General features: G+C 50.3%; 2 protein-coding genes across 12 annotated transcripts in view; one reads left to right on the top strand and one right to left on the bottom strand.

The window, feature by feature from the left end:
- Positions 1-22,378, top strand: part of LOC112429437 (fructosamine-3-kinase-like) — a 598,793-nt gene that overhangs the window by 312,337 nt on the left and 264,078 nt on the right. For 7 of the 8 annotated variants that reach the window (XR_011613969.1, XR_011613968.1, XR_011613967.1 and 4 more), the window contains one exon: positions 1,026-1,147. The gene's annotated coding sequence lies outside the window, so the exon portion shown is untranslated. Of the gene's footprint in view, positions 1-1,025; positions 1,148-10,817; positions 12,944-22,378 lie in introns of those variants that run through there. The other variant, XR_011613970.1, reaches the window with a different exon arrangement.
- LOC105464192 (ral-GDS-related protein-like) lies at positions 5,637-16,662 on the bottom strand. Of its 4 annotated transcripts, XM_071080192.1 has the most exons (14): positions 16,522-16,662; positions 15,983-16,093; positions 13,770-13,942; positions 12,204-12,397; positions 11,759-12,063; positions 10,775-10,990; positions 10,300-10,403; positions 9,733-9,802; positions 8,104-8,178; positions 7,586-7,660; positions 6,970-6,993; positions 6,501-6,622; positions 6,298-6,422; positions 5,727-5,963 (listed from the first exon to the last, which is right to left on the bottom strand). In XM_071080192.1, the coding sequence occupies exons 1-14, from the start codon at positions 16,660-16,662 to the stop codon at positions 5,839-5,841; spliced, it is 1,860 nt and encodes a 619-aa protein (XP_070936293.1). In that variant the 3' UTR covers positions 5,727-5,838. The 4 variants fall into 4 exon arrangements, 3 of the variants coding, with proteins under 3 accessions (XP_070936294.1, XP_070936293.1, XP_070936295.1); XM_071080193.1 differs by lacking the exon at positions 6,298-6,422 and having other exon boundaries at positions 5,637-5,963; XR_011613959.1 differs by lacking the exons at positions 5,727-5,963; positions 6,298-6,422; positions 6,501-6,622; positions 6,970-6,993; positions 7,586-7,660 and adding an exon at positions 8,280-8,372 and having other exon boundaries at positions 8,131-8,178.

Here is a 22,378-nt window from a genome sequence, read left to right as displayed (position 1 = left end):
AGTGCAAGGCACAGTTTGATCTGTGTAAACATAGCATCATCATGAAGTCGCGGTGTCTGGCATCTCTGTGAGCTCCAGACTTATGATTTCTCTGTAGAGAGAATATTCACAACTGACCTTTGTAGCTGTTTTAAAAATTGTGGTTTTCTGTTCTTGCCTTTTGGCATAATGGCCTATGGCTCTGTCCAGGTTTCTGGTAAGGGCATGGATTTGTTTTTATGGCTGTGTAGTGTTCCGTGGTGTGTATGTACCACATTTCCTTTCTCTGATCCACTGCTGATGGGCACCGAGGCTGATTCCATGTCTTCACCATTGTGAGTAGTACTGCCGTGATCATGCGAGTGCATGTGTGTTTTGGATGGAAGCATTTTCCTTTGGGTAGATCCTTAGGAGTGGGATTCCAGCGCTGGGTGGTAATTCTCTTTTAAGTTTTTTGAGAACTGTCCACACTGCTCTCCAGGGAGTCTGAACTAGTTTGCATTTCCCCCAACAGTGAACCTGCATTTCTTTGCTCATCTGCTCCACCAGCCTCTGTTGTTGTGGACTGTGTATCATAATTGCCATTCTGACCAGTGTGAGATGGTATCTCAGTATGTTTCTGATTTGCATTTCTCTGATAATCAGTGAGATCGAGCATCTTTTCATTCTCATTGGTTACTGGTACACCTTCTTTTAAGTGTGTGTTCATGTCCCTTGCCCATTTACAAATTGGGTTGGGTTTTTTTTGTTGTTGTTGTTTGTTTAAGCTCTTTACATAAATCCTGGATATTAGACGTTTTTCAGATGCATAGTTGCGTAATATGTTCCCTCATTCTATAGGCTGTGTGTTAACTCTGTTGGTGCAGCAGCTCTTTTGTGTATTAGGTCCCACTTATCAGGAATTGTATTTGTTCTCATTGCTTTTGGCGACTTGAGATATAAATGCTTTGCCAAAACCTCTGTCGAGAAGAGTATTTGCTAGATTCTCGTGCAGGATTTTTTTATAGTTTCAGGTCTTGGATTTTTATGTATTTTTGTATTTACAGACCGAGTCTTGCTGTGTCAAAGAGGATGGAATGCAGTGGAACGATCTTGGCTCACTGCACCCTCCACCTTTGGGGTTCAAGTGATTCTCGTGCATCAGTCTCCCGAATAGCTGGGAGTACAGGTACGTGCCACCATACCCAGCTAAGTTTTGCTTTTTAAGTAGACAGGGTTTCACCATGTCAGCCAGGGTGGTCTCGAACTTCCCGACCTCAAGTCATCCACCTGCTTTGGCCTCCCAGAGTGCTTGGATTCCAGGCATGAGCCACCACCACACCCAGCCCAGGATTTTGCATTTCAATCTTCGATTCAAGTTGAGTTGCTTTCTGTACATGGTGAGACACGGGCCCAGTGTTACTTCTTCTGCATCTAGGTAGCCACTGATCCCAACACCACTTAGTGGTAGGGAGTCCTTTCTCCATTGCTTATTTTTGTTGTTTTATTTTCAAGTATCAGATGATTTCAGGTGTGCAGGTTTGTATCTGGGTCTTCTAATCTGTTCCATTGTTCTGTGTAAGCGGGTGCCCAGCTTTTTAGTGAAAATGCCTAGCCATTACATTGTGAGTGTTTTCTTAGAGTATTTCCTTTGTTTTAATTTTTTAAAAATACCTTTAAGAGCCTATGTGCACGTATTACTTTTCGAAAATACATGCGCACCGTATGTTTTCTTGTAGTAGTTTTGTGGTGTCAGATTTGAGTTGTAGGCCTTTAACATATTTTGCATTGATTTTTGTGTTGGCATGACATAACGGTCCTATTTCAGTGTTTTGCTTGTGAATATTCAGTCTACTCAGAATCATCTGTTGGACAGGCGACCTTTTGCCCATTGTGTCTTTTTGGTGTTCTTTTGAAAAATGTGTTCACTATATGTAACTGGGGTTAAGTATTTGATTTACTCATTCTGTCCACTTTCTTAGTTTATGCCAGTAAATGATTGTTTGGATAATTATAAAAGTTTGTGTTTTTCATTCATTGTTGTAGCTTCTCAGTTTGTATTTGTTAACTAATTTCTACATTTTTTGTAGACTAAAAGGTACAAACGCAGATTAGTTACTGCCTTTGGTATTTTGCAGGACATTGAGACTGGGATCCCAGAGACCTTATCACGCAGGGAGTGGGTGGACCCACTGGCTAGGTCTTTAGCCCATACCTCGTCCCTTCTTCCTTTTTCGTCTGATAAGTCATCAGTGTCTGTTGTTCTCACTTTTACGGTAGGGTGTATTCAGTGTTAGCTCCACCTTAGAAGTGAGAACATGTGGCATTTGGTGTTCTGTTTTTTCTTTCTTTGCCTTTAGATAATGGCCTCCAGCTCTTTTCATGTAGCTGCCAAGGACATGATTTCCTCGTTTTTTTTTTTTTATGGCTGCCTAGTTTTTTGTGGTATATATGTACCAAATTTTCCTTTTCTGATCCACTGTTGATGGGTGCCTAGGTTGATTTCACGTATTTGCCATTGTAAATAGTGCCGCCAAGACCATTTGTGTGCATGTGTGTTTTGGACAGAAGGATTTATTTTCCTTTGTGTATATCCCAGTGGTGGGCTTGCTGTGTCAGATGGTAGTTCTGGTTTAAGTTCTTTGAGCAGTGTCCGAAGTGCTTTCTGTGGTGTCTGAACTACTTTGCGTTTTCACCAAAAGTGGACCAGTGTCCCCCTTCTCTGCTGCCTCACTAGTGTCCTTTTTTTTTTTCTTGACTGTGTAATCGCCATTCTGACCAGCGTGCGATATGTCTCATTGTGCTTTTGATTGGTATTTCTCTGACAGTTAGCTGCAGCACATTTTCAGATTTTTGGTTGCTTTTATATCATCTTTCAAGAAGTGTGTGCTTATATCCATTGCCTATTAATTATTTGGCGGGGGGATTGGCTAATTGATTTGTGTAAGGTCTTTAAGGTAGATTCTGGACATTAGAACCTTGGTCAGGTGCATAGTTTGGGAACATTTTCTCTCATCCTGTATGTTGTCTGTCTACTCCGTTGGTAATTTCTTGTGTTGTGTGGTGGCTCTTTAGTGTATTAGGTGCCACATGTCGATTATTGCTTTTGTTGTAGTGTCATGTGGGGTTTTAATATATAAATGCTTTGTCAAAGCTGATGTCGAAGGGTATTTCCTAGGGTCTCTTGTAGGCTTTCTGTACTTTGAAGTCTTCCATTTACATCCTTCGTTCATCTGAGTGAATTTTGGTACATGGTGAGACGTAGAGGCCTAGTGTTACTTACTCTTCTGCATATGCCTCGCCATTTATCCCCAAGACTATTGAAAAGGGAGTTCTTTCCCCATTACTTAATCATTGTGTATTTCATCCAGAATCAGGTGGTATGAGGTGTGTGGGTTTACTTCAGGTTCTGTGTTCTCTTCCACTCATCCATGTGGAAGCAGGTCCCCAGAGTTTGAGTGAAATTTCAAATCAGAGAGTGTGATGCATCCAATGTAATTTGGATTTCTCAGAACTGCTTTGGAAATACGGGGCATTTCCTGGTCTCACGTGAACTTCAGCATTGTTTCTTTCTATGTCCTTAAAAACAATTTGTCCTGTAGTAAAAGTATACAATTAAAGAGTAGAGTGGGACATTTTAATCCATGCATATATACCTTGTGTAATTATCAAAGGAAGGCATTGACTGTCTCTGTTACCTTGTGTAGTTATTATTTATTAGTTCTCTGTGGTTGCAATATTCAGAGTCCTTCTTTTCAACCTTTTTTGGAAAATATGGTGGGATACTGTTAAGTCTAGACACCCTGCTGTGAAGTAGAACAGCTGAATTTATTCCTGTCATCTGAGTGTAACGTTGTATCCATTTCCCAGTTCCTGCCCCTGCTCCCCCACCACCAGCCTCTCCACCACTGTGGAACTTTCTATGTCTAGGAGATAAAGTCATTTAGAGAGAAAGTTGATGTCATTCTCACATGCATGAAATCATGCCGTGTTTGCGTTTCTCTTCCTGGCTCATTTCGTTGAGGGTCATGTCCTCCAATTTCTGCACGTTGCTGCAGATGACATGGTTTCATGAATTTCTGTGGCCGAAGAGGATTCTTTTGTGTACTGTAGTTTCTTTTTCCTTTTGTGCGTGAACAGGTACGTTGATTGGATACGTTCCCTATTGTGAATAGTGCTTCTGTTGCCATAGGAAGGCCGATACTTCTTCAACATAACAGATTCCATGTGCTTTCTGTGTATAACTGGGGGTGGGATTGTAATGTCAAATGTTTAAGGCACCTTCAACTGCTTTGCTTCATGTGTATAATAATGTACATTCCCACCAAAAGTGTATAAAAGTGTCTTTTTCTGCATTTCTATGTTGGCCACTGCCTGTGAACATATGGGTTGTTTTTTTGTTTGTTTGTTTTGATAAGTTTCATTCTAATTAAAGTGAGAGGTATCTGCGTGTGATTTGTACTTAGACATTTGTGAGAATTAGTGAAGTTGAGCAACTTCTCTTTGACCTGTCAATTTCATGTTTTTCTTTCAAATGTGCCTGTTCAGGTTCCTTGTCCAGTTTTAGCTTGGGTATTAGGTTTTGTTCATTTTCCCAGTTAGAGTAGTGTTAGTTTCTCGTACATGTCAGATAACAACCCCATTCACAGATATGATTCTGCCGTACTTTCTTTCAGTCTGTATGATGCTTTCTTTAATAGTTCATTGTTTCTCTTCCCCATGCGGAAGCTCTAAAATGATGTATAGTCCCATGTGTTTGTATTCACATTTGTTAGCAGTGATTTTAGTGTCCCATCCAAAAAGAACAATAAATAAGAAAAAGTATTGCCAAATCAATTGCACGGTCTAAGGGTTTCTTGCCATAGATAATTTTTGCTCTTGTTTTCCTTCTTTTTTGCAAACTGCGTGCAGAGATACAAGTTTTGCTGAGATACAGACTCCTACTTTCCTTATAGGAGCTTTGCGGCTCCAGGATTGGGTTTAGGTGTTTATTTGGTGTTGATTTAGAGGTATGATATTGCAGACCCTGAAATGTTGACTTCTTTGTCTTGTTTTTGTCTGATACAGCACAAAGGGAGTTGTGTTCAAATTAAGCTGTGGGAAATCCTTTAGATACTGGGTTCAAACGATTGTCTCCTTCCTTGATGTCCACTTAGGGGAGAAGTGTCAGAAAGTCTGGGAAGATCCATAGTGGAAAACGTTTATCTGTATTTCGTGGAGACTGATGGCCAGCTCCCACCTGCCCAGGACTTCTGGAGAAGGCCAGCCTACCAGTTGCTGAAATACCTCCCATCTCCAGCTCTTCAGTAAATATTTAAGTGATTCATTAGAGATTTAAACCTTAAGAAAGTAAAGTAACCCAGTGGAAGTTGAATTTAACTAGAATTTAAGTTTGAGAGTAGCTGGTCAGTAGAACAAGTGTGGTAGATTGGGTGACATACTATGGTTTTTAAGGGTTTTTGTTTTGTTTGTTTGTTTTCCTTAAACAGAGTTAACAATAATCAATTTGAATAAAGAAGGAAAACATTAAACGGTTGGTATGTGTAACATGAACGCTGTTCCATGACTTGTTCAGCCATAGCCTCAATTTGACATGCTAGACTATGAATCCTAAAGACTGGTATACGGTTACTGCACTGGAGTTACTTTTCTCATTCCAACAACTGTAGAACATTTTGAATAGCATTTTAAAATTTTATTTTAACGAAAGCTTAGAAAAAAACCCTTACTTATACAGTAAAGAAAGTAAACATAAAATGGTCTCCCGCCTGACTCGCAAAAGACCCATGGCCTGATCCTGGCCAGCAGGAGCAGCTTGTGTTAAGGAGCAGGGGCCAGATGCAGCTGAGCTGCCAGCCTCCTAGATGTGGTTTCCTGGTGTCACGGTCTGGGTGAAGGATGGTGCAGAGCCGGTGTTCTGGCCAACATCCCGGTGGGGTCCCAGCCACTGCAGGATGTTGCTGGCCTATTGGGATTTGGGCTCCAGCTGGCAGGAAAGCTTGTAGCTGCAGGACAGAGAGGTAGCTGTGAGGCCACCATGAGCCACACATCGGGTCCCCTCTCAGTGCCTACCCAGCTGGAATCCTGGGTCCTCAGCGGTCCCCATGCAACAGGGCTTGATGCTGGCCGTGGAGTCATGGCCATAGGCTCTCTGTAGCTGGCCACAGGAGAGCCTCGTCTAGGCCACGTGGGGTGGCTGACACCTGTAATGTCAGTACTTTGGGAGGCTGTGTGGGGTGGATTGCTTGAGGCCAGGACTTAGACCAGCCTGGACAACATCGTGAAACCCCATCTGTACCAGAACAACAACAGCAGAACAACAGGACATGGTGTCTGTACCTGCTGTACCATATCCTGGGACATGATGTACAGCGGTAGTCCCAGCTGCTTGGGTGGCTGACAAAGGTCTTGAGCCCAGGAGGCAGACGTTGCAGTGAGCAGAGATGGCGACACTGCAGTGCAGCCTGGGCGCAGAGGTAGACGATGTTAAAAAAAAAATGGAGCGCCTTCTCCCACCCTCTGCCCGTCCACTAGGCCCTCACCTCTCCTTGTCACTGAGCTGCTCCATTCTTTTGAAATAGGTGACAAATTTCTCAAGAGGCCGAAGCCTGTAATTCATGGCAGCCACTTGGAGCAGCTGCATTTCCTGCAGAACTCGGACCTCCTAGAGACAGAGGGTAGGATGCTGACAGGGCCTGGGTGGAAGATGCTGAGGGGACCTTTGGTAAGCAGGGAGAAGGGGCTGATCCCTGGGGCAGTTTTCTGCAGGGGCCCCATGCAGCCCCCAGCCTATTCTCAGAGTTGGATGTAAACATCCCCTCCTGCAGGAATTGGTCTTTGATCCAGTGCGTTTCCTACTCTCCACTGGGATAGATTTCCTCCTCCTGTGTGTGTCAACCCCTCCCAGTAAACCTAAGATGTAGAGGATGGAGCCAGGGAGTGTCCTGCCCAGGGTGGACTGTGAGGTCCACATCCATACCCTCCTCCAATGTTAGCGTCCCAGCTGCTCACCTTCCTCCTCTTGTTGATGTTGCCCTGGAAGGCAGACAGAATCCATCACAAAGGTCAATGGCCCACAACCAGCCCCACTCCACCCCTTCCCATGCTGTACTACTGCCAGGGACACCAGGGTCAGGGGATGTGCGCGTGACAGGACTTGGATCTGCCTCAGACTCCGGGCTCTAGAGCAGGGGGCATGGGAGCTGAGGCTCAGGGACACTCTGCCCCACCTTTTTCTGATGACAGACAGGGAAACTGAGGTCTCTTATAGAAAGAAAGCACACAGTGACCCTGGAACTGCCTGCCCTTGGAGAGGCTCAATTTCACTCTCCAATTACGGGACTATCCTGGGGAGTCACTGAGTCCAGCTCAGCCCACACCTGGGCAGCTTTGCGGTCAGGCAGCTCTGCAGCTTCACCACTCAGGGATAGGGACTGGTGGCTGCCATGGAGCCTCCATCACGCAGAGGTGATGAGATGGGCCTGACACCCCCACCCACAGGAGCAGCTGTGAGGCTCTCAGGAGAGGAGGTTTGCTTAGGGCTGAGATCTAAGGGCTCGGTCCATGACCCTCTCCTCCCAAGCCTCAGGATCCTGGTTCCCAACCAACCTGCCCCAGGCTCACTCACATCCAGATCGTCCGGGATGGCCGAATCCAACCTCTGTAACACAGTCAGAAAATCCCCCAGGAAGGGGACTACACCCTGTGCCAAGGAGGGTTGGGGAAGTGGTGATGAGTATTGGCCATCAGATGGCTGCCCACTGTCCTGTCTCATGAAATCCCATCAGCCCCTGTCTCCCAGAACCCCCCTCCCTAGGTCTGCTGGATGGAGCAGCCATAGACCCTCAGCTGCCTTTCCCTATTCTCTGCCTCCTCTATCCCAGATGACCTCCAAGTCTAGGGATATTAACAAGTCACAAGGACCTGTGGTCCCAACCTTACCCTTCCCCACATCCACTCTGAGTCCAGCTTTCCCAGACCCTTGTTCTGGTCTCTCAAGTAGAGGTTTTCCAGGCCCAGTGGCCACAAGAGGACAGGGCTGGGGAGGAAGCACCTGCTGTCTCGATATGGAGGCCTCCAGCTGGCGGGGAAAGGAACCCTGTCCTGTGATCTCTTGTGATCCCTCTATGCCACAGGCTCACTCACCTTCTTCTGCCTCTGTAGCCTCATCTGGGCTCTCTGGTGGTTCCTTTCCTGGGTGGCCACCTTAAAGCTCCCCGCCTGCCAGGTGTCAGTGATGGAGACAGTGAGGCTCTCCTCCCTTCCCCCAGTTACAGCCCAGCCACCCCGCCCTTGGATCCCCAGGGACTGGTGTGAATCACCTGGCAAGGTGCTCATACCACTGGCCCAGCACCACACTCCCTGTGTGTGTCACCCAGTCATGCAGCCGGGCCTCACTGTGACTGTTTCCTCTTCTGTAAAGAGTGATCAAAACCACAGCTACCTCACAAGGCCTCCTTAGTACTGTTTCCCGTAGCTATTGCCATTGTTCTCACCCTCATCCCTCTGAGGAAGAACCAGGCATGAGCACCCGCAAATTATTTTCTTTTCTTGACCCTCATTTCCATTCTGTGAGGGCTGCGCTACAGGCTCAGCATCCCTTCATTTTCCAGATGAGGAAGTGGAGACCCAGAGCAGGCAGTGACTCCCCAGGGACCCGAAAGAGAAGGCGCCTCCTCCCCATCCTGGAGGCTCTGTCTCAGCTGCCTTCACCCCATATCCCAGCACCACCACCCATCAGGGTCGTGTTCTCTGGAGTGTCTGAGTGTCTGGGTCTCCAGCCAGGCACAGTCATGATAGGAAAGGGACAGGGCGGTTTAGGAGACCTGGTTAAGTGGCACCTGCCTATCTGAGCCCCACTGGAGTCTCTGCCACACAAACTGGGTTTGAGCTATGCCAAAGATTTTGCCTCGCCAATGATCCCCCAGGGGAGTTCTGTGCACAGAACTCTCTTCCTCCACTCAGGAAGTGGCCTCCTGCGGTGCCATCTCAGATTGACATGGCGGGGTTTTCCAGAATCCTGGGTGGGGTGACAAGTTGTCTTCTCATTTGCATGGAATATTCTGAGATCTGGTCAGGGAGGATCCCCTAGGAATGCATGATGAATCCCCCAGTCATGAGCTTGTGTCACTGATAACTGGTGACAGTCCTGTGACATGACCGTTTTCGGGTATCTGCAAAGGGCAGAGTGGGGAGTCCCAGGAAACACGTATGTCTGTCCTGAGCATCCCCATTGGTACCCATAGCTGTGAGGTCCACTGGACTCCCTGGCACATGATCTTCCTTTGTTTTCGTTCCCCCTCTGCCCCAGTGTGGGCAGAGGCCCCCTGCCCATGGAGGTGCGCTGCAGACAGAAGCAGCAGCAGAGGCCTGGCTTCCTCAGGAATTGCCGGCCAGTTTGTGGAAGGAAGAAAGTCCCACCTACCATAACCATCCCCCAGCCTGGAGGAAGCTCCATGCCAGCAGGATGGACCAGCATGGGAGCCAGAACCCTGCTAATGCTGCAACTCATCACCCTGGCTCAGCAGCCCAGCAGCCATTGCCACATCCCATTACCAGGGCCTCCTACCCCTGTGCCACCACATGCCCATGGACCACACACCTCTCTCCCTGTTGGCCCTAGGTAGGCATGGAGGAAAATTTTCAAGTCCACTTTTAGTAGATGAGTCAAAAGAAAACAAAATAACCACTGCACACTGGGTCCAATGCCCTCCAAACTCAGTCTTTCCTCTGACCCTTAAACACTTGTCCCACATCTCCCAGACTCCACTGTACCTTGATCGGCAGGTCCCGCTTCATTGCAGTGTCTGTTTTGCAGAGTTGTTTTAGATACTTTGTGCTTTTGCTATGGACAGAGGAAAGAAAGAAGGGTAAATTTGTGAATAAGCAGAGAGATTTGTGAGTTCCCATCCAATCCCTTTTGTTTGAAAACCCAGAGAATCCCAACTTAGTGGGTGAGAGTTTCCAGTGGGGTCCTCTGTTGACAAGGGCTCCAGAGGACCAGGGTGGGACCCGTCATGCTCCTCCCCTGGCCCATCTCCACTTCACATGAGCCCCTGCGTGTTCACAGTTAGCTTCCAGCTGGACACAGTTCCACTGCTGGGTGCAAACACCTGAAAGCCCCCAGTTGGCTCCAGTCTGTTCCTGATCGTTAAAAATCCTTAGTCCTGAGTTGGAAATCCTTGCCTAGAAGTCCAGGGCAGCTTAGTGACCACACATACTAGGCCATCCCTGCCTCCAGTGTCCCTGGTCTCCAAGAACCTTTCAGAGTCGAGGGCACGTGGGGAGTCCTATGGGTCCCTAGGTCAACCCTGGTGCTCCCGTGGAGAGAGCCCCCCTCACCTGGACACTCCTGCCCACGTCTTGTGTAGCCGATGTATTGGGTTGCTGCGCAGAGCAGAGACAATGGCGTGCACCGCGGAGAAGTTGTTGAGGCTTAGGCACTCCTGGAGAGGGAAGAGCGAGCTGTTAGGTCCAGAGTTGCAGCCCGACCCACTTCAGCCTCAGCCCGCTGTGCTGAGATCTCCCTTCCTGGACAAAGCAGAGGCCCAGGGAGCCTCAGGAGGGGACACCTGGGGCTGAGTGAATGTCACTCATCTAGGAGGATTTTAGTTCAACCAAAGGAAGAGTGCAGGTGGGAAGTGAGCAGCCCCCACTGGGCCATGGGAGTCAAGGTCCATGAAGCTCTGGCAAGAAGGGCCTAGGGGATGTGCAGGGCTCAGGCCAGAGATACAGATGCCAATCCTAAAGCTGATGGAGGAGAAGAGGCAGTTCTCCATTTTTAAAGAGGGAATCTTCAGGCCCAATTATAGCTTACTCTGGCCACTTTGATCCAGTGTTCCACCACCGTGACCCTGTCCTGGGCCCTCATGCCATGGTTCCCGAGGCAGGAGGTGGTGACGCAGTTGGCGAGCCTGTTGAAGTGTGCGATGGTAGCACGAACTGTGGGTGCCACGTGCTCATTCCCCTTCTTAGCTCGTCGGCCCCAGATGGAGCCCAAACATTCGTAGAGCTCCACCTTCTTGAACAGCTCCTTTGGGGGTAGGAGGAGAGTGTCACAGACAGAGCACACCCCAGCTCAGAGTCACCCACAGTCCCAGGCAAGGACTGAGCTCACAGTCATCCACGGTCTCTCTCAGGAACTGAGCTGGAGCTCAAAAAGCTTTAAAATGGGCCTCAGACATGTGGGAGTCTCCGGCTTTGATTTTCTGCCCACCGAGGGCCCTGAATGCATCATGTCCCAGAACCCAACAAGAGTGGGAAGAGAGAGTGACATTTTCTCCCAGGCCATCCGCACTTCCAAGAACTAGAGGGTGGCTCAGGCCTGCCCGTCCTGAGGATTCGTCTTCCTCCCATGCAATCATCCCTGTACTCTTTCTCTCCATACCGGTGCACTTTCCCTGTGGCAGCTGCAACTATGGGCTCTGTTTGGGTGTCTGCCATAGAATCTAGTATGCATCAGGTACCTAATAAGAGCTGAGGGTAGTGAGGCTCCTGAGCAGCTGGGTGAGTGACCCATGGCCCTGCCTGCCCCTCAGTGATCACCACCCTGCCCTGCTTTCTGTCCATCCCCTGTCTTTCAATCTGTACAGTCCCTCTGTGTAGCTGGCATGGGCGATGTCCCATCTCTGCTGTCCACATGCAGACAGGGAAGACTTGTGGATGAGGAAACTCATCCAGATCCCGTGGTTGGTAAGAAGTGGAGCTACAATTGGTCCCAGGGTATGGGCCACTTCTCAGGGAGAGGCTGGTCTGAGACAGCTGGTGCCAGAGGCACAGCCTGCAAAGCCTAGCTGCTCACCGCATCCATAAGGGTCAGCTGCTCTGCCAGCAGCCTGGGAGGGAAGGTCGTGACATCAGGCAGCTCCTCAGTGGGTTGGTTCTTTACAGGAGAGGAACAGGGGGACTCTGGGGCTGACTGTGGCTCTAGCACTGTCACGGGAGCAGACCCTCTGGCTGGTGCTGGTGGTGAATGTAGATATTCTGGTGCATCCAGGGCCGCACGTGACTCTGGCTCCAGAGCAGGCCCCAGTTCCGCCAGCAGTAGTAGTGCTGGCTCCAGGGCCGGCATTGTTAATGCCTGTGGCCCAGGATGTGGAGCAGGATCTGGAAAAGGGGAAAAGGTCACCCCACCAGTCACTTTTCACTGGGCTTTCCAAGCACAGAAGTGACTGAATGGAATTTAAGGGACTTGTAGCCCCAAAACACCACCCCTGGAAAGTCTTCCAGACTGCAAGCCACCTCACCATCTGGCTTGGCCTTGTTGGGCTCCGGAGGCAGCAACTGGCCTAGGACAAGTTCCTGGTGGTCCTCCACGCCCAGTCCAGGCCTGGTGAAGTTCCTGAAGGCCAGCTTTATCTGGAAAGATGACCGTTGCGAGGGCTGATAGCACAATGAAGTTTTTTCAAGGGGCCAGGTGAAGAAAACGCAGGTGATGGTTCTGGCGATGGAGTGGACAGCTGAGTCAGAGACCTGGCCTTCTCCCACACAACCCTCCAGGGCACCCTTGTGTGGTTCTGGGCCCCTGACCTGTTGCAGCCTGTGTAGAGGACAGCCCCACCCTACCGCCAAGCCATCAGTGGTGACCTGGAAGGGGCAGACCTGGCCATGCAGCAGGACTGTACAGACCCTTCTGTGCCCCAGCGTCCTACAGACATTCTCTTTCCAAAGGCCCTGGAGCACAGCACTGTGCACCTGGGCACTCAAGATGGCAGCTCCAGGGAGATTTGCGAGCAGGTTGCTCATGACAGCTCCAGCTCTGGGTCCCCTGATCCTGGGGTTAGGAGGGTGGGGGCAGATGTAGAGTGGAGGAGGACAGGGAGAGCTGGGATGCCATGGTGCTAGGGATGAGTCTCTCAGTGGCCAGCTGTGACCCCGGCCTCAGCTCTCCTTTGCAGGGCACCTAAGTCTCCATTTACAGAACTCACTATTTGCCTCTTGCGGGGGAAGTCCCCAGATGTCAGCCTTCTCATGGGAATTTTAAGAGGTATGTGCCCCAGGGCTCCTTGAGTCTCTCCCCAGCCAGAGTCCATTCTTTTCCCCCATGTTTTGTGGGTGAAAAGGCCCTTCAGAACCCTAAATCCACCCAGTGTATACTTGTGGCTGGGCTCCGTCATTCTAGTCAGTATCTGGGAGGATGCCACCATTTGTAGAAGAGACCATGAGGGTTTCAACTCTAACATTCTGTAGATATGACCTGGTTGTTCTGTCTCCTGTGAGCGCCTGAGTCTAAGTAGAATCAAGGCCCAGGGATTGTCATCTGCTTTGTTTATGAAATAATGCCAAGCCACAAGAAGAGCAGTGCACAAATGAGGTGTTTTGTATGTATGTGTTGAATGTGTGAACCCCAACCGTTGGAGAACCCCAGCGAGCATCTCCAGTTGTCTGTGGGCCTGTGGCTCCCTTTTCACCACCAAGGGACCCCTCTTCTGTCTGTGTCAAGAAGACCAACCAGAAGGAATCTCAGACATCCTTTACCAATGCCATGGTAGACTTGCTTTGCTATGTCTTTTTCCAAACAGCGAAGGATATGAGCCATTGAGGCAGAATGCTGAGAGCTGCTTCAGTGAAGGGGAAAAGTAATAAACACGAATCACAGCACCCGCAGCAGATTTTCCAGAGTTTTAGGCTCTAGGGACCCCTTTGTTTGCCATGTCTTAGATCATTCAGTCCCCACAAGAACCCTGTGAGGTTCATCTTCTGGCTACTCCCTGTTCCAGAGGAGCCAACCAAGGCTCCGAGAGCTGCATCTTCAAGACTCAGCCAGTAGGGCACAGAGGCACCTCCGTGCCTTGGAGGGGATGGACACTCACCTTCTAACCAGTAGTTCCAAAAAGTGTGGCACGGTGATAAAGTCCCAGGAGGGGCCCAGGCAGGTGGCATAGGAGGAGATGGGTTTAGTTAGCAAGGCTGGAACCAGGGAGTCCAACAGCTTCTCCCCTGTGCGGGGCTGGAAAGTTGGCATCCTGCAGATCTCATTTTCATACTGTGGGGACAAGGAGGGGCATGGGAGTCAGTGGTAACACCATGAACCACCAGAGGATCGGGATCTGGAAGTCACACCAAGAAGCACCAGCCCTTCAGGGACTTGTGCATGTGGAGAACCTGATTGCCCATGGTGAAAAGGATTCTAGGCTTTCCAAGTAAAATTGTATGTGAGGATGGAGAAGTGATAAAATGATTCACGCCTTCAAGGCACCGTCATGGTGTTTCTCAGCTGTGGGGCAATGGCGCCCTCTGTATCAACAGCCTACATGAAGAGCATCATCCCTGCAATCCTCAAAAATCACCCTCATGGTAGAGAAGAGACATGGGCTTTTGGATGTCAAATGTCTGCTCAGCAGCACCCGGGTCAGAAGGGAGCACCTTCCATGGGGAGGACTGGATGAAATTCCCTGTAGGCCACCTGAGGCTCCACTTCTGATACGCAGGGGAAGGGCCTGGAGAGGCCTCATCCCCTCCTCATTTTAGCGACAGCACACCGGACAAGAGGGATATGATTGTTTTTGTTCCTTTAACATGAACGTGAGTCTGGAGAAACAGCTTTGGCCATCCCAGCCCCGGCCAAGTGGAAAATTCTGAAAGACTCCTGAGTGGGAGAAAGTGCATCCCAAGGCCCAGGATTTGCCAGGCGACTCGGGGAAGAGAAAACTTAGGCAGTTACTGAAGCCGTGAAAGGTTAAGCAAATGTATGTTTGAAAGGGGAAATGAAACTAGGTGATTTTCTCTGCCATCCAGACAGTAGAGTGGCAAAAAGTTGAAAGCATGTTAGTATTCAGGGGAGGCTGCAGTCAGAGAAGCAGCTACCTTCAGAGGCTGCTGGTGACCGTGTGACCAGCTGGAGCCCTTCTGGAAAATCAACTGGCTAGAGCTGTTGAAACTCGCTATCTGCGTATCTTTTCACCCAGATATCCCTTTCCTGGGTGTCTGTCTTCCACAGGATATTTGTATATTTTATGGGTTGAATTGTGTTCCCTCCCCCAAATGTAACTATTTCTATTCTCAACCCCAGAAAATGTGACTGGGTCTGGACACAGAGTACTCCAAGAGGTAATTGAGGTGAAGTGAGTTTATTAGACTGGCCCCTAATTTAATATGCCTGGGGTTCTTATAAGGAGAGGTGGTGAGCGCACAGAGAAGTTGAAGAGAAGACCCTGTGCTGACTGAGATAGAAGTCGGCCATCTCCAAGGCAAGGAGAGAGGCCGAAAGAAACCACCCCAGGCTGACAACTTGACGTTGGACTTCCAGTCTCCAGAATTGTGAGGAACCAGATTTCTGTGGTTAAGCCCTTCAGTGAGCGTGCCATGTTATGGCAGCCCTGGCAAACTGCTCCAGCCTATTAGGACACACAGAGGATTATGCTCCCTGCAGAACAGGTGCCTAGAAAGGGAATTTTATCATGACAGGCTCCACCAGCACTCAGAGGCTGACCCCTGTGGAGCATGGCCTCCCTTAAGGACTATTACAGTGAGATGTGAGGGTGCAGCTCCTGCCTGATGGGGATGCAGGGATGGGTTCTGTGAGGTGACACTTTAAAAACAGATCCATAAAGAAGCTTCACCTTCTTTTGTTGTAATCAATGTCCACCCCCACCTTATTTGTGTTAAAGTTTTGGATTTTAAGTCCTGCAGGAGGTCTCGCAGGGCAGGGCGGCAGAGATGCCTGTTGCCAGAGATACACTTTCGGTGGGGAGTTAAAATGATAACAGTATGAGTATGTTGCTACCGTGTTATCACTGTACTCAATTCTTTGTGGCAACATGCTGAGATACTCCTGACAAGCATAAAGTGAGAACAAGGATGTTCCCTCATCTTCCTCTGATAGGTGAAAGGGACTTTGCCTGTAACCAGGTTGCCACTGGGGACTACTGGCAGCCAAATTCCTTTGGGAGAGGACAGTGGGTCACTCAAGTGGGAAATTCCTAGGACAGAGCTTAGGGAGTCCCCATATTCATGTCTGAGTCCTGGGCCCACCCTGGTTTTCTGGAGTCCCTGTCTGTGGAGACCCTTCTGTGCCCTGTCTCACCCCAGACCAGCACTGGCCATGGTTGGTGGCGGTGGGCCCCTGTCCTTTTCTGAAGAAGATGGAGAAATGGAATCCATCCAACAGCTCCTGCTTGATCTGCTGTGTGGAGCTCTGCAAAGAGAGAGTGCCCGAGAGCCGGGCCAAGAGGTGTCAGTGGCCTGCCTGGCTGACCCCACAGTGGCACACCCCCATTAGAACTCCTTCCTGGTGTCCCCATCCCCAACAGGATTTGGCATATAGGAGCATCTACCTAGACCTCCAGCCATAGAAGGTTGAGGTCTCCCAGAGATGAATTGAGATTCACATCTGAGCAGCAAACTGTGTCCTCGACACTGAAGTTTCCATCCTGCCAGGCATGGTCTGGGCTGTAAACCTGACATACCTACCAGGCTCCAAACACCTGACAACCTACCTGCTCCTGTCTAGGGAGGGCCCCTCATCTCCTGTTTCCCCCAAACATATGGGGAGGGACTCGGTGCTGCCCTGATGGGCACCGCTGAGGCCTGGCCTGGACGGGCCTACCCTGGGCCCTGTGTTACCTGAGGGTGCCTTCTGGCAAAGGGCCAGAGGCGTCGAGGGTGAGGGTTGAACCAATGTCTATATTCTCGAGAAAGACTCTCATTTTGGCCTCTTCTGCGACGAGGAGGTCGGCAGCACGTCGGGACACAGCAGGAGAACATGTTGTTCTCCGCAGTGTCGCCTACCAAATGAACTGGAAATGGGGCTGTGTGTATAATATGGGTGCCTAGTTACCAGAATTCTAAGTTCTACTGGGGGTCTGTTAGCAAGGAAGTGAGGTCACATCTTGTAGGTTCCATCCTGTAAGCTGCTCCTCTCCATAAGACCTACTCAAAGGCCCCTCTGGGCTTCTGGCCGCTCACCCTCCCCGTCAACTCCTTTACCTGTTCACCATTATGCAAAAGTGTGCCCCTTTAGCACCTTGGGAAGACCTGGATATGACCGGGGTCCCAGGTTTAAGGAGCCAGTGCTGGGTCAAACAGTCTTTATCTTAGCAGTTGTGAGACCCTAGAGAACTCCTTTGGTGTTTTGGGCTCTCCCCACCTTGCACAATGGGAGTTATGCTAGCATCATAACCCTTCCTAGGGAACTCATGAGGTGTGTTTGAGATAAATCTTAAAAAACTCTTGGTGTTGTGGTCCCTGTAGATATTGCACATACTTTGAGATGGAAGAACTACAAGACGGGGTGAGAGGTAGCATGGAATACAACTCCAGTGGGCCTGGGTTCCACAGTATGATCTCAGGAAAAGGCACTTTTGCTCTGGGCCTCGTCTTTCATGCTGCAGTACTATACAAGGTTGGGATTAAATGAAATTCAGACATCCTCCTGCTCTGACATTGCACCTTCCAGTGGCTTCTCATTTTATTTAGTCCCAGACCCTATGCCTCATCTCAGCCTAGGGTGGGCAGCATCCACAAAGACAGCACTGAGGGCTTAGTGACTCCCTTCTGAATGATGGAGTAGGACACAGATGGTGGAATAGCACTCCTGGGCCAGTTCAGGCTACTTCAGCAAAGAACCGTAGCCTGGGGAGCTCATCAAGAAGAGAATTGTGTTTCTCCCAGTTCTGGAGGCTGGAAGTTGGAGATCAGGGTTCCAGCCTGGTCAGGTCTTAGTGTGGACACTTCTTCCCCATTCACTGAGCTTTTACAGTGCTGTCCTTTCCTTGGAGGATGGCTCAACTTCAGGAGCATGGGTGGACCTCCGTTCAAAGCCCCGCTCCCACTTGTAGCTTTGTGATCGTGAGGAAGTCATAGAACATCCCTGTGCCTGTTTTCTCCTCTGAGAAATGGCGTTAGTGAGAATTGCTTCCCTTTCTAATGACACAGAATAAAGCATGGAAAGAAGTTAACTCGGTGCCATTGGGCAGAAAGTGAGAGCCCAGCAAACCAGAGAGATCAGCTTGCCCACATCAGTGGTGAGGAGTGCAGAGAGTGGGTGAGGCTGGGGCAGGAAGCAGGCCAGCCTGCCAGAGCCCAGGAACAGGTGAAGAGCAAGAGTGAGCTCCTCACCCTGAATTATCAGGGGACACAGGCATGCAGGGGTTGTGGGGAGCACAATCATCAGGGCTGCCCTCGTTCCCCTGGTTCCCTCCGTATCCGACGTGGTCCCAGGGCCCCTTCTCCCTGTGTTTCCTCTCTACCCTGCTTTCTTCCTGGCTGCCCTCCTTGGACTCATTTTTGGCCCTGGTCAGGTGGAGTCTTGAGGTAACTATAGGCCTGTTAATAACTCCTCTGAGGTTCAACCCGCCATTTATTGAGCCCTCTGAGCTTAGTCATAAACCACCTCCTGCTGGGACCTGAGAGGGGGCTGGAGGGAGCTGAGAGTGCAGTGGCAGTTTTCCCTGCGGTTGCCGCTACAGGGCCCACTGGCAGGTATCTGCTGAACTCGAGCTTTGTTTTGAGTCTCTGGGGTTCTGAGGTGTGATTTTCCCTCTGAAGATCGACTGAGCCCCCAGTGGGTGTCTTAGCCTCAGAAATGGGTCCCCCTGGCTGGGAACTGTGCTCTACCCTCACTTTCCTAGAACACCTCACACCTCGCCCTGCCCATTCCGGCTTCCGAAGCCCACATAGAGGCTCTGTAGAAATTGCTAAATACAAAAGGGCTACAAATAAGTCATAGGAAGTGTATTTATATAAGGCGGTGGCTTTCAACCATTACTATACGTTTACTTCAGCAAAGGCGAAATTTAAAAATGTTAATACTCTGAGTCACCCCACAGAGATTTGGATTTATTTGATGGGGCAGGAGACACAGGTATCTTTGGTTTGGTTTTGTTTTTTCTTTTTTGAAACGGGACCATACAGTGTTTCTCAGGCTGTAGCGCAGTGGCACCATCTTGAGCACTGCAGCTTTGATCTGCCAGGCTGAAGGAATCCTCCCTTCTCAGCCTCTCACGTAGCTGGGACTATGGGCATGCACCACCATGCCATGCTACTTTTTGTGTATTTTGTAGAGATGGGATCTCACTGTTCCACCCAGGCTGGTCTTGAAAGTCCTATCCTCAAGCTGTCGTCCTGCCTCAGCCTCCCACAATGCTGAATTTACAATTGCGAGCCACCGTGTCTGGCCCTGTTTCTTTTAAGAGTTCCCTTAGTGTTTCTAATGGGCATTCAAGCAAAAAAGATTTTGCTTGCAGAAGGCTCGTGGAACACTACTGAGGCTGCATCTTCTTCACAGCCAACAGATTGTTCTCTGAAGTGTCTGCTTAGCAGTGCACAGGCTATTTATATCCTGGACTTTATGGAGCTGTTGGGTTTGGGGGCTGACTGGGGCATGAGTGTTGTCTCTGGGATCTGTCACAGCCTGGTCCTATGGGACACCCAGTCTAGGATCTTCCTTCCCAGACCACCATCCTGCCTCTCACTACTCCTATGGCAGGAGAACAAAGGTCATGACCCCATGGTCAGAGACATCCAGAACAGGAATGAAGTTGAATGAGTCATGTGAGGAGGGGCGGGGCACAGCTGCTTGCTGGAAGGGTGTTGGGAAGTATTGGTCCATCAGCTGTCACATCCTCCTGTTGCTGTTGAATCCCAGCGATCCTCACTTGGAGTCTGGGTCTCAGAAGGGTGTGGCACCTGGGTTCTTGGCTGGCTGAGCTGGTGCTTTTGCAGTCCACTTTGGAGCTTTGGTATGTGAAGCCTGACCTGAGTTGCTTCAGGAAACCTTTGTCCCTCAGGCTGCCTCCTGCTTAAGAGCAGAGCCTTTGTGTGGAGATCTGGCCTGCCTCCCTAGCTCCCAGCCTGTCCTGTCCTGTTATGTCTGGGTTTGAGGTTGTGTGGAGGGGTCTCTTACCATAGAGGAGGCAGTAGCAGTCGTGTGGATCAGAGTGAACGATCCCTGCTGGCTGTGCCCGGCGTTTGACTGGAGGAGTCTGAGAATGACCAGGCCTGGGGAGCTGTCATTCCTCAGAAACAGCATGTTTCCTCCCCTATTGTGGAGTCTTTGGATGTGACCCAGAGTGTGCTGGGCCTCTTTCGCTTGTGCTGGGTTTAGCTGTGTGTTTCAGGGTGGGAGGTGCAGGGGATTATCTGCTCTGAGCCAGATAAGGCCTGGCGAGAATTGGGGGGCGGCCCTCGAAGAAGCCAGATCTGGTGGGAGAGTAGGCATGGATAGGGAGGGAACAGGGTCACCAGGGTTGTGTGTCACCTGTTCTTGCTCCTTGGTCTGCCCGGCAAGTGAGAACAGAGGTGGAGGCTGCTGTGGATCCTCTTTGGCTTCCTGCAAGCAGGTGTTCTTTTGGGAAGCAAGGCAGGTGGGGGACAAAGCTGGTCTCTGAGGTGTTGAGTGGTTCTTTGTATGTCATTGTGCTTTTCCTCTCTGCCATCCCCAACACCTCTACTGTAGCAGCCCATTGACCAAGGAAGTCACTCAGAGCATAGTGGTCCTACACATGGGTGTTATGGCCCCTTAAAGGGCCAGAGAGGGCTTAGGAGTTTCTCAGAAGACTGAGCCCAGGGTTGGAGGGTGCCAGAGTCACTGAGAACAGCCCATTTGATAAGTTGGGCAGAGGGATCCTGGGCCCTGAGTATGCCTGCCTGACCAGTGGTGACCATGCCAACAGGGTCAGGGCCTCAATAGAGCTTAGCTACTGAGCTCGACATTTGGCCAGTTGGTCTCTTGGTGCAGGCAGGAACGTTCTGCTTCCCCAAACCCTGTGTTTTGGTCTCCATTTTCCTTGGAGCAGCTGCAGGGTAGGTAGAGGGGTGTGTCTGCTAGCTGCTTGGTGAGATGAGCGTCCACCCAGCTGCCTCTGCCGGGGAAAAAGAGTAATGACTGCACCAGGGAGACAAGCGAGCCGGGGCCCTTTAAGAGTCAACCCTGCTGCTCCAATTCTAATTTTCAGTTCAGATTTTGCAGGCCTGAGTGTGGGTCCCTGAGTACCTGCCCTTTGAATTCTTTTGGCGAAGACTTAGCATTCCCCAGGAGCTTCTCACTGAGCCCCAAACACACAGCCCCCAATTCACCACCTCATTCCTTACCAGGACCTGCTGAAGCACACACCTGTGGACCACCCAGACTGCCTGCCAGTACAGGATGCCCTCCGCATCTCCCGGGACTTCTTTCCGGCGTTAGTGCGGACATTGACCCCGCTAGACTGCAGTCACAATGGACTCCCAATGGGGAGGTGAGCTCAGGGCCCAGCAAGGCCTTGCGCACAGGTTAAGGAGCCCAAGGTGGACCAGATCCCCAGTCTCTTCTCTGATGGCACAGGCATCGCTCTGTGCCCCTTGTCTCTGCAACCCTGATGCCCCATTCCCAGCCAAGGAGAGGTCTTCAGTCCCGGGTCACACTGATTTGATTCCGCGTGGCATTCTGGGCCCTAGGCTGAGAGCTTTAAGCCCAGTGTCTCAGTCATCCTCCAGAGAATCCAGTGAGCCAGAAGAGGACACAGGCCCAGAGCGTCTCTCCAGGTCCACCGCACAGTCTTTGAGCTGTGTCAGAGCTGGATTCTTTATCTGGGGCTGGCTGTTTGGAGGCCCCAGGCATTGTCCCCCGCACCAGGGAATTTGGCCTGTGGCTACCTCATTCTTGAATGCAGACACCTGCCTGTGCCATCAGGGTGACCCGGGAAGCTGAGGGAGCAGGACATGTCAGCCACTTTAGATTGGCCTGCACGAGCAAGAGCCAGAAAGGGAGCCCCACAGAGGGAAAGCCTGGTAGTAGAGGTGGCCGAGGCCATTCAGGTTGCTGGAACATTCCACGTGGGCTCCTGGATGTCAGACAGCAGTTTCCCTGGGGGCCCTTCTTGATGCAAGGGTGAGGCTTAGCCCAGTGAGGGAAAGCAACACTCAGCATTAGAGGCACAATTAACCCCTGTGTGTCAGCATCCTGGCCCAGATCAAAGGCTTCCTGACCGATAAGAGGTTGTTATGTGGCCCTTAGGAGGGAAGACTGCCTGGGTTCATGCTCGTTTGTTACATTTGTGAGCGAGGGGCGGGTCTGGAGAGTGTCCGATGGTGCATAGGGAGCTGTTTCTGTGCAGCTGCTGGTGCCAGTTTGCAAAACCATGGAATGTCACTAGTTTGTTTTGGTCTGGGGATATCTGAAAAATGTTTTAAGACTTAGAGTAGCATCGGTTGCAAGTCATCTTAACTGTACGCTTTCAGTACACGCAGCTACATATTGCAGTATACGTAGATCACGCGGTGTGTCATGGAGACAGGAAAGGCTGGGACAGATGGTCGCAGCCCCATTGAAGCCCTCCTGACTCTGAAGGTGGCTGAGGGGAAACTGGAAATCGTCATGGAGTAGAAATCATCCAGAGCCCAGGTGAGAGACGGCTGCAGGTCCCCCCAGGACACTTCTGCAGCCCTACCGAAGGCAGCCCAGAGTCTCCCATCCCCTGGGTGTATTTTTTAAAACTCTGTC

This window comes from Macaca nemestrina, chromosome 15 (assembly GCF_043159975.1).
Source record: "Macaca nemestrina isolate mMacNem1 chromosome 15, mMacNem.hap1, whole genome shotgun sequence".
Taxonomy (NCBI): domain Eukaryota; kingdom Metazoa; phylum Chordata; class Mammalia; order Primates; family Cercopithecidae; genus Macaca; species Macaca nemestrina.
This window is presented reverse-complemented; position numbering and strand designations above follow the sequence as displayed.

Coding starts and splice junctions, on each gene's coding strand:
- LOC105464192 (XM_071080192.1), bottom strand. CDS start 16,662: ATGTTCTCCTGCTGTGTCCCGACGTGCTGCCGACCTCCTCGTCGCAGA. Junction 6,994..7,585: donor CCATCCCGGACGATCTGGAT/GTGAGTGAGCCT, acceptor TCTGCCTTCCAG/GGCAACATCAACAAGAGGAG. Junction 6,423..6,500: donor CAGCTCAGTGACAAGGAGAG/GTGAGGGCCTAG, acceptor CTCTGCGCCCAG/GCTGCACTGCAGTGTCGCCA.